The sequence below is a fragment of the Podarcis tiliguerta genome (assembly GCF_965153285.1).
Source record: "Podarcis tiliguerta genome assembly, chromosome: 4".
NCBI classification, from domain to species: Eukaryota; Metazoa; Chordata; class Lepidosauria; order Squamata; family Lacertidae; genus Podarcis; species Podarcis tiliguerta.
Window position 1 is genome coordinate 51,663,945 of NC_139537.1, and position 13,792 is coordinate 51,677,736.

The following is a 13,792-nucleotide window of genomic DNA, read 5'->3' on the forward strand; positions in this document are numbered from 1 at the left end:
ATCTTTACCTTTTATCAGATCCAAAGCTCCTTTATTCAGTTCCCTGCAAAGACCAGCACTGGCCCTGGTGCAGTTTGTTCTTCCCACCCATTGTACCATATTGGTTTCCTACTATTACTATGTCTTACTGCAGTTTCATTTGTATATTTATTTTATGTAAACTGCCCTGAGACTTTTGGGTAATGTATCTCAATAATAAATAAACTGGAATCAAATTGGGGGGGGGGGGGAGAGTTGCCCTTTCTGGAAGCCGCCCAGAGTGGCTGGGGGAACCGGGTCAGATGGGTGACATATAAATAATAAACTATTATGTTAATATGTTCTCACCCCAATTGCAACGCACAGGCAGGGCAATTAATGTGGCAGCTGCTCTGCTGATGGGTTACTGCACCCACATGTAAAAGGTACTGTAAACTTGAATGGTTAGTTCTCAAACAATCTTATAGTAAGCATTAAATAAAACATGAAGTTTACAATTAAAAACCCAATGTTGTATAGAAACAGAATTTATTTATTTATTAATTTACCGTCCCCAAGAGAACATTGTGCCTTGCTGATTTCTTTATCTTGACATCATTTACAGTATTTCCTTTAGTTCCAGACTTGCACATTCCTGTCCTAAAATATGCAAGTGGCTAGAATATGGAGTACTTAATAGATCAGTATAACATTGCATTTGTATAACATTGCAAAAAGTAACATTAGGGCTGGTTCAAGCTGCAGGTGATCTGCCAATGCTCTCTTCCTTTTCCTTTGACTTTACTGAACCACAACAGATGGACAAAGCTGCTGTCATGAATTTTTTCCCATTATGGCATTAGCTATTTCAGTTTGTCCATGTACAATAAAATGTACAAGCAAGTCTCTTTATACAATGTGCATTTAAAAAATACCTTATGGCATTCCTTAATCAAAAACAGACAACATGTTTGCAGAATGCAGAGAAAAGTGGGTGTGTAAATAGCATCTGGCCACTGGGTGTCACTGTTTAACAGGAATACGGTTTGAAGGGGTTTGTATGGGAGCTGAATGTTGCCACCAACTACTGTAGTTCTAAGTTGCATCCTAGGTGCACCAAACTAGAAAGCTTATCTAATGCAAGACTATGACTACATGCTACTTTGGGGGGTGACTATATATATATATATATAGCCAACGCGGACGCGGGTGGCGCTGTGGGTAAAAGCCTCAGCGCCTAGGGCCTGCCAATCGAAAGGTCGGCGGTTCGAATCCCCGCGGCGGGGTGCGCTCCTGTCGTTCGGTCCCAGCGCCTGCCAACCTAGCAGTTCGAAAGCACCTCCGGGTGCAAGTAGATAAATAGGGACCACTTACCAGCGGGAAGGCAAACGGCGTTTCTGTGTGCGGCTCTGGCTCGCCAGATGCAGCTTTGTCACGCTGGCCACGTGACCCGGAAGTGTCTCCGGACAGCGCTGGCCCCCGGCCTCTTAAGTGAGATGGGCGCACAACCCTAGAGTCTGTCAAGACTGGCCCATACGGGCAGGGGTACCTTTACCTTTATATATAGCCAACATGTCTGCATGTATATATAGCCAACATGTCTGCAATTTCAAGTGGGCCAGCAAAATGGACATTTTATTTTTTTATCTTTGCACTGTTTTACTTCTTAAAAGAGGCCTTAAAGTCGTCAGAAATGTCCAGTTCACAGTTGTTCAAACATTTCACAATTGCTTTGTCCCACTGTGCTTAAAAATGTTTTTAATACACAATTGCTCTGTAGTTAGATTTATAGTGTTTGTTTCCTCAGTAACTGAAAGGTTGGGCTTTTTCTTTAGGGTTGTGTCCCACAAGGTTGCTGGCAAACCAAATGCATGTTGGAAACTTTCAGAAAACAATGAAGCAATGGTTTATTTTATGTAGGCATGGCCAAGGAAATTTGGGAATACATGTGACTTGAGCCATTGCATGTTATACTCAAAGGCATTTTTCCCTTTGATGGATTTCACACGTCAATGTAATATGTGTATTGCTAATTCACGTGATATATTTTTCCTCAGATGTCTACATTTGCAAAACATCTTCTGCAGTCACTCTTTGCCTTTAGCGTGTGAACAGATCTGCTATACTTAAGAGAAGGAGGTGGTGATGGTGATCAATCCATGATCCACATTTTGGTAATGCTATATTATTACAGTGGTACCTTGGGTTAAGAACTTACCGTATTTTTTGCTCTATAAGACTCACTTTTTCCCTCCTAAAAAGTAAAAGGAAATGTGTGAGCGTCTTATGGAGCGAATGCAGGCTACGCAGCTATCCCAGAAGCCAGAACAGCAAGAGGGATTGCTGCTTTCACTGCGCAGTGATCCCTCTTGCTGTTCTGGCTTCTGAGATTCAGAATTTTTTTTTCTTCTTGTTTTCCTCCTCCAAAAACAAGGTGCGTCTTGTGGTCTGGTGCATCTTATAGAGCGAAAAATACGGTAATTCATTCTGGAGGTCTGTTCTTAACCTGAAACTGTTCTTAACCTGAGGTACCACTTTAGCTAATGGGGCCTCCCGCTGCCGCCACACGGTTTCTGTTCTCATCCTGAAGCAAAGTTCTTAACCTGAGGTACTATTTCTGGGTTAGCGGTGTCTGTAAACTGAAGCGTATGTAACCTGAAGCGTCTGTAACCCGAGGTACCGCTGTATTATTATTATTTGTATTAAATTTGTATACCTTTGTCCACAGATCTCTTCACAACATAAAAATACATGATAAAAACACAAAGTACATAATAAGAACAAAACAAACAAATTAGTAAACCCCACTCCCCCCCCCATCCCTTCCAACAAAATTTTTCTGAACTGTTTTGGAAAGAACATCCCTTAAGAGGTTGTGGGTTCTCGTTCCTTGGAGGTTTTTAAGCAGAGGCTGGATGGCCATCTGTCTTGAATGCTTTAGCTGAATTTCCTACATTGCAGGGAGATTGCAGGGAGATGACCCTCAGAGTCCTTTCCAACACTGCAATTCTATGAACATATTTGGAGGTCCCTACCTCTGAAAAAACACAACTCTGAAATAAAAATAGAAATCAAACCTGATCTTTCAGGCCTTCTACAATGGCAGGCCCAGAGGAGTGGAACCATTATTCCTTTGTAGACTGAAGTAGGCCCTGTGCAAAGGGGGCCCCTTGAGGGAACCAGATAATTTGCCAGGCAGTTGAACCATAAATATTAAAAATAGGAACCAGCAACGTTTATGCATCACAGTCCATTTCAAGCAAGGCCTCTCCATTAAACTCTGGTAAATGGAGTCCATTTTTGATGAAGGCCAGGCAAGGTGGCCTTTTCTTTTTTTGCCAAAGTAATTATCATCTTGACAAACTCTGCAGGATTATTTTCTCAATGAGCACATTTAATATGAAACATGCAGGTTTGCTCCAATAAGAGCACATTCATATTTTTAACACCCTAGGCTTGTCCAAAATGTACTTGGCTCGGCTCCTGGGCAAGGAACACTTTTAAGGAGGAAATGTTGGGCTGCAATTATAGTTGGCTAAAGCACATCAGGCAATATGAACAGCTGTGGGATGCCTGTTCCTCTGCAATAAGGAAGGTTGTTAAAATTTTGACGTTACTTTGATACTTTTAATTTTCTTTCTACAGCAAGCCCAAATATTCTGTTAATGACTTTTTCATAGGGTTATTTATTTTAAGAAAAAGAGGCCAGCCAAGCACAGCAGGTAGTTAATACTCCATTCAGATTGTCTGCCTGCTGTGCTGAAATAGGGCAGGAGCGATCAGCTGCACTTCTGTGAGATTCTGCAATTAACCTACTGGTTAATCGGTGATTAACCTACTGTTAATGTTCACAGCTACTTGGAATAAATTGATTTGATTAGAAACAAAACCCAGATAATTTAGCTCACCTTCTGGAGAAATAACCTTTCTGGTACAGAAAGGCAACGCTCCTTAAATCAAACAATGTATATTTACAGTCATACATTACATGGTGAATATTACTTTTTGCCTACTAAATGCAATGATCCTAATAATAAATATTTACAGTCATTGATTACCAGAGCCCCATGCAGCTGTTACCAATAGGGAAATGTAAACACAGGGAGTAAGGAATGAGGGCAATAGCTCCATCCCATCGCCACTTTCCAACACATAGTAGGCGGCTGAAGAGGAAGCCTTCTGTATCCATGGAGGCTCCCAACACATTTTAGAACTGTGGTTCTACAACACACAGGGAGCTCTGACTATACAAAAGGCTCCCTGCTTCAGGTAGTTGCCTTCAGATAGGGCGAAGGCAAGGGGCACAGAGCGATCTCATCTCTGCTTGCTCCCCTTTCTGTTTCCCATGACTGTATAGAACTAAACACATAGATGAATCAAAATACTGTGGTACCTCGGGTTACATATGCTTCAGGTTACAGATGCATCAGGTTACAGATGCCGCTAACCCAGAAATAGTACCTCGGGTTAAGAACTTTGCTTCAGGATGAGAACAGAAATCGTGCAGTGGCAGCAGGAGGCCCCATTAGCTAAAGTGGTGCTTCAAGTTAAGAACAGTTTCAGGTTAAGAACGGACCTCCAGAACGAATTAAGTTCTTAACCCGAGGTACCACTGTACCCTGAATGTCCTAAGGCTTTTTTTTTTTTTTTTTTAGGTTTGGGGTAGTAGTTAATCTATATCTAATTTAACCTCAAAATAGTCTATTGAGCAGATTTATTTGACTGGACTTAACCGTCCAGCGGTCCTCTACCTACCTTTCACGTTTATTATCATTACCAAAGTACTTAATTATAGATTGCAACCCTACATATATTTACCTAGGAGGAAGCTCCATGGAAGACAATTGAGATTACTTTTGCTTACCCATGCATAGGATTGCACCACAATGTGTGCGTGTTTCGAATCAACAAACAAAAAAGTGGCAGGAGGGAGATGCCCAGAGGTTTCCAGTGGTGAATTGTCTGGTAATTCAGAATGCTTTCCAGCAGAGAGCCCTTGACATCATAAAATATCAAATGCCATCTGCCTCCAGGCATTGCTTAACTTCTGTAGGGGGAATTTTCCACATTCAGTTTTTTCAATATCTGATGAGTGACAAGCAAGCTCACTAAGAAACAAATACTTCTATTAACCCAGAGGCATTTGAAATATCTGTTCCTTTCATCATGGCTTATTTTACGTCTACTGTATTTTCTTACTATCAAGTTTTATTAGAAATTTGCCAGCATAACTTAGGAATAGTTGCACCTTGTTATGCAGCCCAAACTAGCAAGTCCAGGAATGAGAGAGATATATATTTTATATTTTATATATACAGGCACGTCCACCTTCTTGTCCTGTTGAAATGTTACTGCATGTGCTCTGTTGTGAGAGTTAACGTCTCAGGACTGCTGGGCGGCAGGCTGCCTCTGAGCTCTTAAAGGGGCCGGCAGGATCCCCATGTCTGGACTTGGCAAACCCATTGTTAGATGGTGGCATTCCCTGACTGCTTTAATAGGTGAGATAAATGGCAGGAAATGACATGCCTCCTTTCACTCCGTAATGTAAATAAGTGCAACCGTCAAGCCAAGTAAGTAGAAGCGTGTTATCCTAACCAACGTGCATTACATAAGGAACCTGTGAGCCTCCAGATGTTGTTAAATTCCATCTCCTGAACATTGACCATTCTGTGTGGGGCTGATGGAAACTGGAATCCAAAAACATCTGGAGGGACGCAGGTTCCTCACCACTGCATTACATAACGCTCACTCACTGTCCATTGCTTTACTCAGCTTTACAATTTCCCATATGTAACACTAAACTTTGGCCTTTCCTTTGCATTCCTTTATCAGTGCTGGCAGGTCCATGCAGCAGCCATATGCAGTGCTTGCTTCTCCAAGCAAGTTAGCAAGCGTTGCAAACAGCTTTTTTGGTGGAGAATGCACCACTGTCATGCACAACAAATGCTTTTGCAAGCATTACTAGGACTTTCCAAATGTATTTTTTCTAGACGGATTGCATTAATGATGGATTAGATCTCAGTTACACAGCAGGACTTCATTACAAGTAGACATGAATAGGAGAGTGCTGAACTTCAACAAAGGCATACCTAGAGCTCTTGGGAAGGAGATGTATCAGCACCCACAACCTGCCCCTTCAGTCACTTGTGCCCTTGGCAAAGAGATGCATTGGCCCCTCAGAAGCCAGGAAAGACCATGGACCAGAAACTGAAAAAGTTTGCTTTGTGTCACCTTTTATGCCATGCCACCAGTGACTTCCTCTGCAGCCACCAGGATCAGGTCTGCTCTGCTCCTCCTTCTCCTCTATTGGTCTGTCTGAGCACACAGATGGGCAGGCTCCTAGCTACTCCAAGCCAGAGTGCAGAGGCACAGTTTTTGCATCCCACTTCAGGGGAGGGGGCAACTGACCAATACCTGGGTATGCCCCTGCACCTCTATAGAAAGGGGGAGGGGAGAAATTGAGTGTCTACCAGATGTTTACTTCCTGAAAAAAATATGCAGACTGAAATGCAGGTATCCTTTTCCAGGTTTTGCAATGCAGTTAAAAAAGAAAAGAAAAAAGAAAGGTGTTACAAAAATGCATTATGTTCAGAGAAAGTTTGCATAAAAGTGCATATATATATCAGTGTAAATAACTTACTAAAAATGCAGTGAACTCCCATAGTGGGACTTCATCCCTGGTGAGTAATTAAAGGTTTGCAGCCTCAGCAATGGGTGGGAGCATCTGTAACTCCAAATTTAGCACTTGCTACATACCGGTAACTAAACCAAAATTCTGAGAGAAGGCCTTCATCACTCAATGAAACATGAGGTCTATTAGGGGCTGGGCCTTCCCAACCCTACAGAAATGGTGTATCATGAATTGTATATATGACACCTGGTCTTGAGCCACTGTTGTTGCCCTTGGGGATGCAGAAAGCAAAGGAACTGGCCTGCAAGCCTTTCTCTCTGATGCATGATACACAATAACTTGTTACTCTGTGGAGAGCATGTGCACTCTGTATGTGTTTAGGGGAACTAGCTCTAGTTCCTATCACAGCTATATTTTCGTCTGTTTCAGTGCATATGCTAAAGAGCAGATGAACCTGCTTCAGTTGAGCATTGGCCTGTTGTAAATTATTAGTACAATTAAGCCCAACAGTATAACAACAACAAAACAAAACAAAACAAAACAAAACACCTGAAGTACAAATCTTCTCACTGGGATTTCGTCACCTGGATCCTACACTACATTTTTGTCTCACTACAAAAAAGTATCTTTCCCACTTCATTGATCTGGGCTGCCTCACAGTTAATTTCATGTCAATTTTTTTGGTTCACCTTTAGTGGATTACCTGATACTTTTCCTCAGGGCTCAATACTGACACTCACTGTGTGAGCGAATGTTTTTACAAGTGGGCCACATTTACGAAAGCATTCTTCCACCCCTAGGATTTCATCAGCTACGTCCATGTGTGTATTTATTATGCTAATAATCCGTTACAGCTACATTTGAAATATATAGTATTAGTTGTAGTGTTTCCAGCATACGGCCCATTGGTACTGGCAATCATGTTCCTTAAATTATGGATTTTCTTTTCACTTAAAAAACACAGAGAGAAATAGCTGGGCAATGTAACTTTTAAACCTGCATTCTACCAAAAGCAGCTGAAGTTAACTCTGTGTGTCAAAACTGGAAACTTCCCATTACACCTTAATGGTGAAGTAAAGCTCTCCCACACTTTCTCAGAGTGCCTCTTTTCACCCTAGAGAGAAGAACCACTTCCTGTCTCTAAAGGAGAGCCGAGGAGAACTCTTGAATTTCTATATTACATGGTTTTCCTGAATACAATCCACTTTGTAGAAAAAAATTGGGACAGATGTTGCGGTTTAACTCCCATCAACCCCAAATAGAATGGTCTGTAGTCCAGGAAGATGCCAGGGGTGGCCCTCTAGATATTGTTGGGCTCTGGGTTCATCACTCCTATGTACAGAAAGCATGAACAGGTAGTATAAATGGAACATCCTCCTGAATAGAAGTCTCTAACGTTGTTTCCATTGGACCACATGACCACAAAACGTATCGTCTTTCCAACAGCTGTGGTAATGGACTCTACGTTTCAATGTTTGTCAGCTCACTTGGTACATTGAGACAAAATGAAGTGCTTCCTGTGGCAATATTCAGCTGATAAAGGGAACTGTAAAGTTATGGAGTGTGTAAACTGCAGAGTTATTCTTGCAGACTTGCAAGATAATGAATGAAATTGACAGGAACTGCCAAACCAGTTTAACTGAGCTTTAATGCACTATTGATCAATTACGTTCAGCCACAGTGCCTTATATCTTTGGAAAGGTAAGTGAAGAAAGGTAAACTAAGTTAGATATGATGTTTCTAATAACATACAGCTCTGCCTTGAATCTCATATTCTCTTCAAATATAGTATCCATATTGCCTTAAAAGTCACCTGTTATCGTGGAAATGTAGAAAACCAAACTGAAGACTCGACATATTAGAAAGCAAGAGAAACTGAAACTGATAGATCACATGTTAGCAATTCTTTGTCATGCCTGGAAGGAAGTTCCCTGCCTGGGTCTCGCCACCAACCATCACCTGTGCTTTCATACTAACATCAAGCAGCCTTATGCCCAGTAGTGTGGCAGCATCTATGGAATCAAATCACAGGGCAATATTGCAGTAAATGATCAGGCACCAATTTTTCCAATGGCTCTGCAAAAGAAAAAAAGCACCCCATTAAATCTATGAGTAAATGAATCTGCTGGTGGTCACAATAGCTCATTAAATAGGGCTTACAGAAGAGAGGGAAAGAAGGAAGTCATTTTCACATAGAGACACCATCAGGGCAGGACTCCGGGGCTGATGTCCAGGGGGCCCCACTCAGTAGAAGGAGCAGGAAGGCTTCCAAATGCAGTAGGACGGATATGACACATGTTTAAGTCAGCTAAACAATATTGCCATCTAAAGAAACCCCACTGGAAGACTGTCCAGAGTCCAGAATTCTCTAACTGGAGCCCCATTTATCAGATTTATTTTTTAATCATTTGGAACAGGACTGGCAAGCCTTTTAAGCCAGAGGACCACATTCCCCTCTGAGCAACCTTCTATTTAAGTGGACAGATTCAATAAACCAGAATTTTACCAATGTTCAGTAGGCTAGTTTCTTCACACACATCCCCTTCTATCCTCGATTCAGGCAATGAAGATGCTTATCATCAGATTCCTGCCAGCAGAAAGGGCTCACTAGGTAGGGCAGAGCAGCTACACTAACTTCCTGGCAGCTGGGCCCCTGTTGCTTACCAGGAGGGGTGAGGTTGATGGGGAGGTCAGCAATGTATGAATTGGTGCATTTGCACTGCACAGACTCCCACCACCACTTTGCCCCTCCCCATCCTGGTAAGTAACAGCAACTTACCTGCCAGGAAACTAGCACAACTAGCAGGAAACTAGCAAGATGCCTCTACCAGCCAGCCTAAAACATACTAAGTAAAAGAACATAAGCTTTACTACCCCACCCCCTCTCTCCCATCCCCCCCTCTTTTCTTCCCAGCCCTATACTGCATATAACACCAATGTCTCACAACAAATGTAACTGATCTGTAGAAAACACAACCTGAAGAAAGAGACAATGCATGTGCTTTTGTAAACGAAGAAGATCTTTAATATTATTTTTTTTAAGTGGGATTAGTGAGGGATGTGGCTTGGGAAATTTGTGGCCTGGAGAGAATCCTGAGGGCCATATTTGGCTTCTTTGGCTCACATGCCTCAAATTCTCCTCAATAATAATAATTTTATTATTTTTATCCCACCCATCTGACTGGGTTGTCACAGCCATTCTGGGCGGCTTCCAGCAACACCATAAAACATCAAACATTAAAAACTTCCCTATACAGGGCTGCCTTCAGATGTCTTCTGAATAGATGTTTATCTGTTTTCCTTCTGATAGGAGGGTATTTTACAAGTTGGGTGCCACTACCAAGAAGGCCCTCTGCCTGGTTCTCTGTAACTTCACTTCTTGCAGTGAGGGAACTGCCAGAAGGCCCTCGGAGCTAGATCTCAGTGTCTGGGCTGAACAACAGCGGTGGAGATACTCCTTCAGGTATGTAGAGACTGTTTTAGAATTTGTACAAATTTGTGAGATTTGTACAAAAAGTAACTAGTAAACTATTATAATACTAATTATTATTATGGGATATGCTATATTCAGACTGTGTATTCTTTCTTCTTATTTGTATGTAAATGTGTGTGGGGGGGTTTTCTTTTGAAGCAGGTAATGGAAACAGAGGGACGCGGGTGGCGCTGTGGGTTAAACCACAGAGCCTAGGACTTGCTGATCAGAAGGCCGACGGTTCGAATCCCCATGACGGGGTGAGTTCCCATTGCATGGTCCCTGCTCCTGCCAACCTGTTCAAAAGCACATCAAAGTGCAAGTAGATACATAGGTACAGCTCCAGAGGGAAGGTAAACGGCATTTCCATGCGCTGCTCTGGTTCGCCAGAAGCAGCTTAGTCATGCTGGCCACGTGACTCGGAAGCTGTATGCCGGCTCCCAATAAAGCAAGATGAGCGCCACAACCCCAGAGTCGATCTTGACTGGACCTAATGGTCAGGGGTCCCTTTACCTTTACCTTAATGGAAACAGAGCTCTATACAGCAGAAGTTCATATACTGACCATGATTCCACAGATAAAGAAAGTTACATGCTCTAGAATCTAAGTGTCCGTAATTTTTAATTGGGAGTTTCAAAGCATTTTTTAAAAAAAAATTACACATATTCTTTACATGAACAGCGAAGCAGAGGTAAACATTGTATGAAAATGACTGTACATTAATAACACCACCTTGAAAACACCCCACATACTGAGATTATAAAAGTAGATTCCAGAGAACTTACACATAGTCATTTAACCTGTAACCACTGTGAGAAGCAGAAGTTAGTGATGAGGTGTGGTTTGCCTTGTAGGCCACTGGGGGTCTGTAGGCTGGAGCTGCCCTTGTACTCCTCGGCTGCGAGTGGTAGGTTAAATCGTTCCCAGTACGTTGACATGAAACGCAGAGGATGGTTCCACCAATGATACTCAATGAAGCACAAACAAAGCCAAGGTAAAGGGCTTGCCCGATCTCATACTTCATCCCATTGGGCAGCATTGGGTTGTAGAAATCAGTTACCACATCATTGGTTGACCAAGAAACAGGGACGAGGCACACGAGCCCCGCCAGTATGAAAAGGACTCCGCCCAAGACAGCAAACACGTTTTTGGCAGAGGACCCTTTGACGCACCTGGTGCACTCCATGCCAAAAACAGCAACCACGCAGGCCAAGGTGGAAAGAACACAGGAAATCACCATCATGGCACGGGCTGCTTGGAGGTCACGAGGCAAAGCCAGAGGAGAGTGGTGAAGCTGGCACTGATAGATGCCAGTGCTGTGCCAAACGCATTCCATCCAGAGACCCTTCATGTACGCTACAGCCGTGATGATGTTGGTCCCCACGTGGGCTGTTCTCCACCAGTGAGGCAGGATGGTCGCAGTTATTGTCCCAGCAAGACCGAGAAGACTCAGGAAGAAGCCCAGTAACTGAATAGCCATGCTGGCCATGTTAATGTTTGTCCTGGTTATACTGCTCGGTGCAGTATCTTGGTTGGGGCTCCTTCTGAAAGCACAGCCTCTCCCGGGAGATATATGGCAGGTTTGCTTTGACACCTTCTGGATGCCTAATAAAGAAGTAATTGCGGAACAAGAAGTTAAACATTATACGAGTGCATTACTCCAGTGACCAGTAAGGTGCATTCCAGAGGCAGTTAGTGTGATTATTAGCATATTTAACCCACTTTAATGCGCTCTGTGAAAACGGTGGGAAAGTAATTGCTTCTTGTTATTTACACCTGCCCTGTCTGCTCCATGAGGAATAACACTGTGTGTGTGTGTGTGTGTGTGTGTGTGTGTACGCCCATATAAGATATAACACTGAAAAATACTTTAAAAGAAACATTTTGTCTTCTTAACAGGCTTTCTAAAATACCTATTTCCTTTAAACAACAACAACAGCAAGATTAGAACGCTCTCAAATTCCTATGGAACAGAGGGGGAAAAGATTTATGAAGCAGGAGCCTAAAAGCTACTTTGCAGGATAAAAACATTTCCAAAAGGTCATAGCAGGATTACAAAAACAATGATGCTGTGTTTGCTCAAACTGAAAAGCAACTAAAGTGATTTTTTTTAAAAAAGGCTTCTAGAAGAGGGTAAAGCACAGTGGATTACAGTTCCCTTTCCCACTTCCCAATATTTCTTGAGATGGTGTTGTTTTAATAAAGGAACCTGAAGGGGAATAATTTTCATTAGCCCCCATGGAGACTCTGGTTATGGCTTTAATCTAGATGACAGCATGTGAAACCAGATGTGTATCATGCAGCTTCTGAGAGGTGGTACCTTCACAGTTATAGAAAACATCCTATAATAAATTCAAGCTGAAACACCATGAAAGAAATATAGGCCCTTCCACCTGTGTAAATCTTAGTTTCAGTGATCTCTGCTAATGCTTCATTTGCAAGCTGCCTGGAAAAGCTGTGTGAGAGAAAGAGAGTGTGATCAAAAACTCTGAAAGTTAAAACATGAAGTAACTGTTGAGTCAAAATCCAAATAGGATCCAAGGGGAAAAGAAGCAAAATAATAGATCTGTGCACCAACCAGATGATTCAGTTCAGACCCGGATTCAACACTTCAGAAAACAGCTGTCTGAGCTGGACTGGGGTCTGAGGCCAAGTCCACAAGAAAAAAGACAATGTTCCCTGCCCCATTTGCTGTTGACATTTTTTAGAAATGTCAGTGTTCCCCCCTATTTACAGGAGTAGATGAAATTTGCAGACATAGCAGCCTGTCCAGAATGGATAAAGTGTACCAAATTATAGTCAAACAGGTCCAGGTTTTTTGATGTTGATGTTGTTCTGAATGCATTTAAAGTTTGGTGCTTATTTGAGCCTGTTTCATGACTGTTCATTTATGGAGGATAGGTTTTAATAAACTCTATTATAGATTTTGTTATATAATTATGTACGCCCCCTAAATCTGTTCTGAGTTTCCACCCCAACCCTCTGGATCAAATTTTGGGAAGGTGTGGAGAGAAGCGAGGAAACGGAAGTTCTGCTGAGTGAATGGAAATTCTTGCACTAACTATTTTGTTTGTTGCCATCCATAATCTCTATTATAGATTGCTGTACATTGCAAATTAGATTTAGAATTATATTTCATTCATAAGGCTTAATACACCATAAACTTAAACTGCACAAAACAGGTAGGATTAGAATCCAGATCTCCCATGGCCAAATCCAATATCCTATTGCAGGCATAGACAAACTCAGCCCTCCAGATGTTTTGGGACTACAACTCCCATCATCCCTGACCACTGGTCCTGTTAGCTAGGGATGATGGGAGTTGTAATCCCAAAACATCTGGAGGGCCGAGTTTGCCTATGCCTGTCCTATTGGATGGGATCATTGAATAGTGCTGCAGGATATCAGGTAGAATAACCTTGCATCACACATTTGCTTTCTCGGTCACTCGGTTAAATAAGACATTTAATAGTCATGTTCCATGAATAAAATGGAAGTGTCAAGGTAAAATACAGTCACCACTAGATATGATGACTCTTGTACATGTGAACTAAAATTGCTCGTTGATGGTTTTTCTTTCAGTATAGCATACTTTCTTTAACTGCAGCACAATAACATCTGCATGTATGTTATACTGATCTTTGCACTTGTACGTGTGTGTGTGTGTTTAGAATTGCCAGAAGAACATTCTAATTTGGTGCACTCTGCTTTTGGTTCCACTGTATTCAGCT

At 42.1% G+C, this 13,792-nt stretch overlaps 1 protein-coding gene across 1 annotated transcript; it reads right to left on the reverse strand.

The window, feature by feature from the left end:
- Positions 1–8,591: 8,591 nt before the first annotated feature.
- Positions 8,592–11,591, reverse strand: CLDN14 (claudin 14). The gene is made up of 2 exons (XM_083438554.1): positions 10,847–11,591; positions 8,592–8,665 (listed from the first exon to the last, which is right to left on the reverse strand). Exons 1-2 carry the CDS (start codon positions 11,548–11,550, stop codon positions 8,641–8,643), a joined length of 729 nt encoding a protein of 242 aa, XP_083294680.1. The 5' UTR covers positions 11,551–11,591; the 3' UTR covers positions 8,592–8,640.
- Between the last annotated feature and the right edge of the window lie 2,201 nt (positions 11,592–13,792).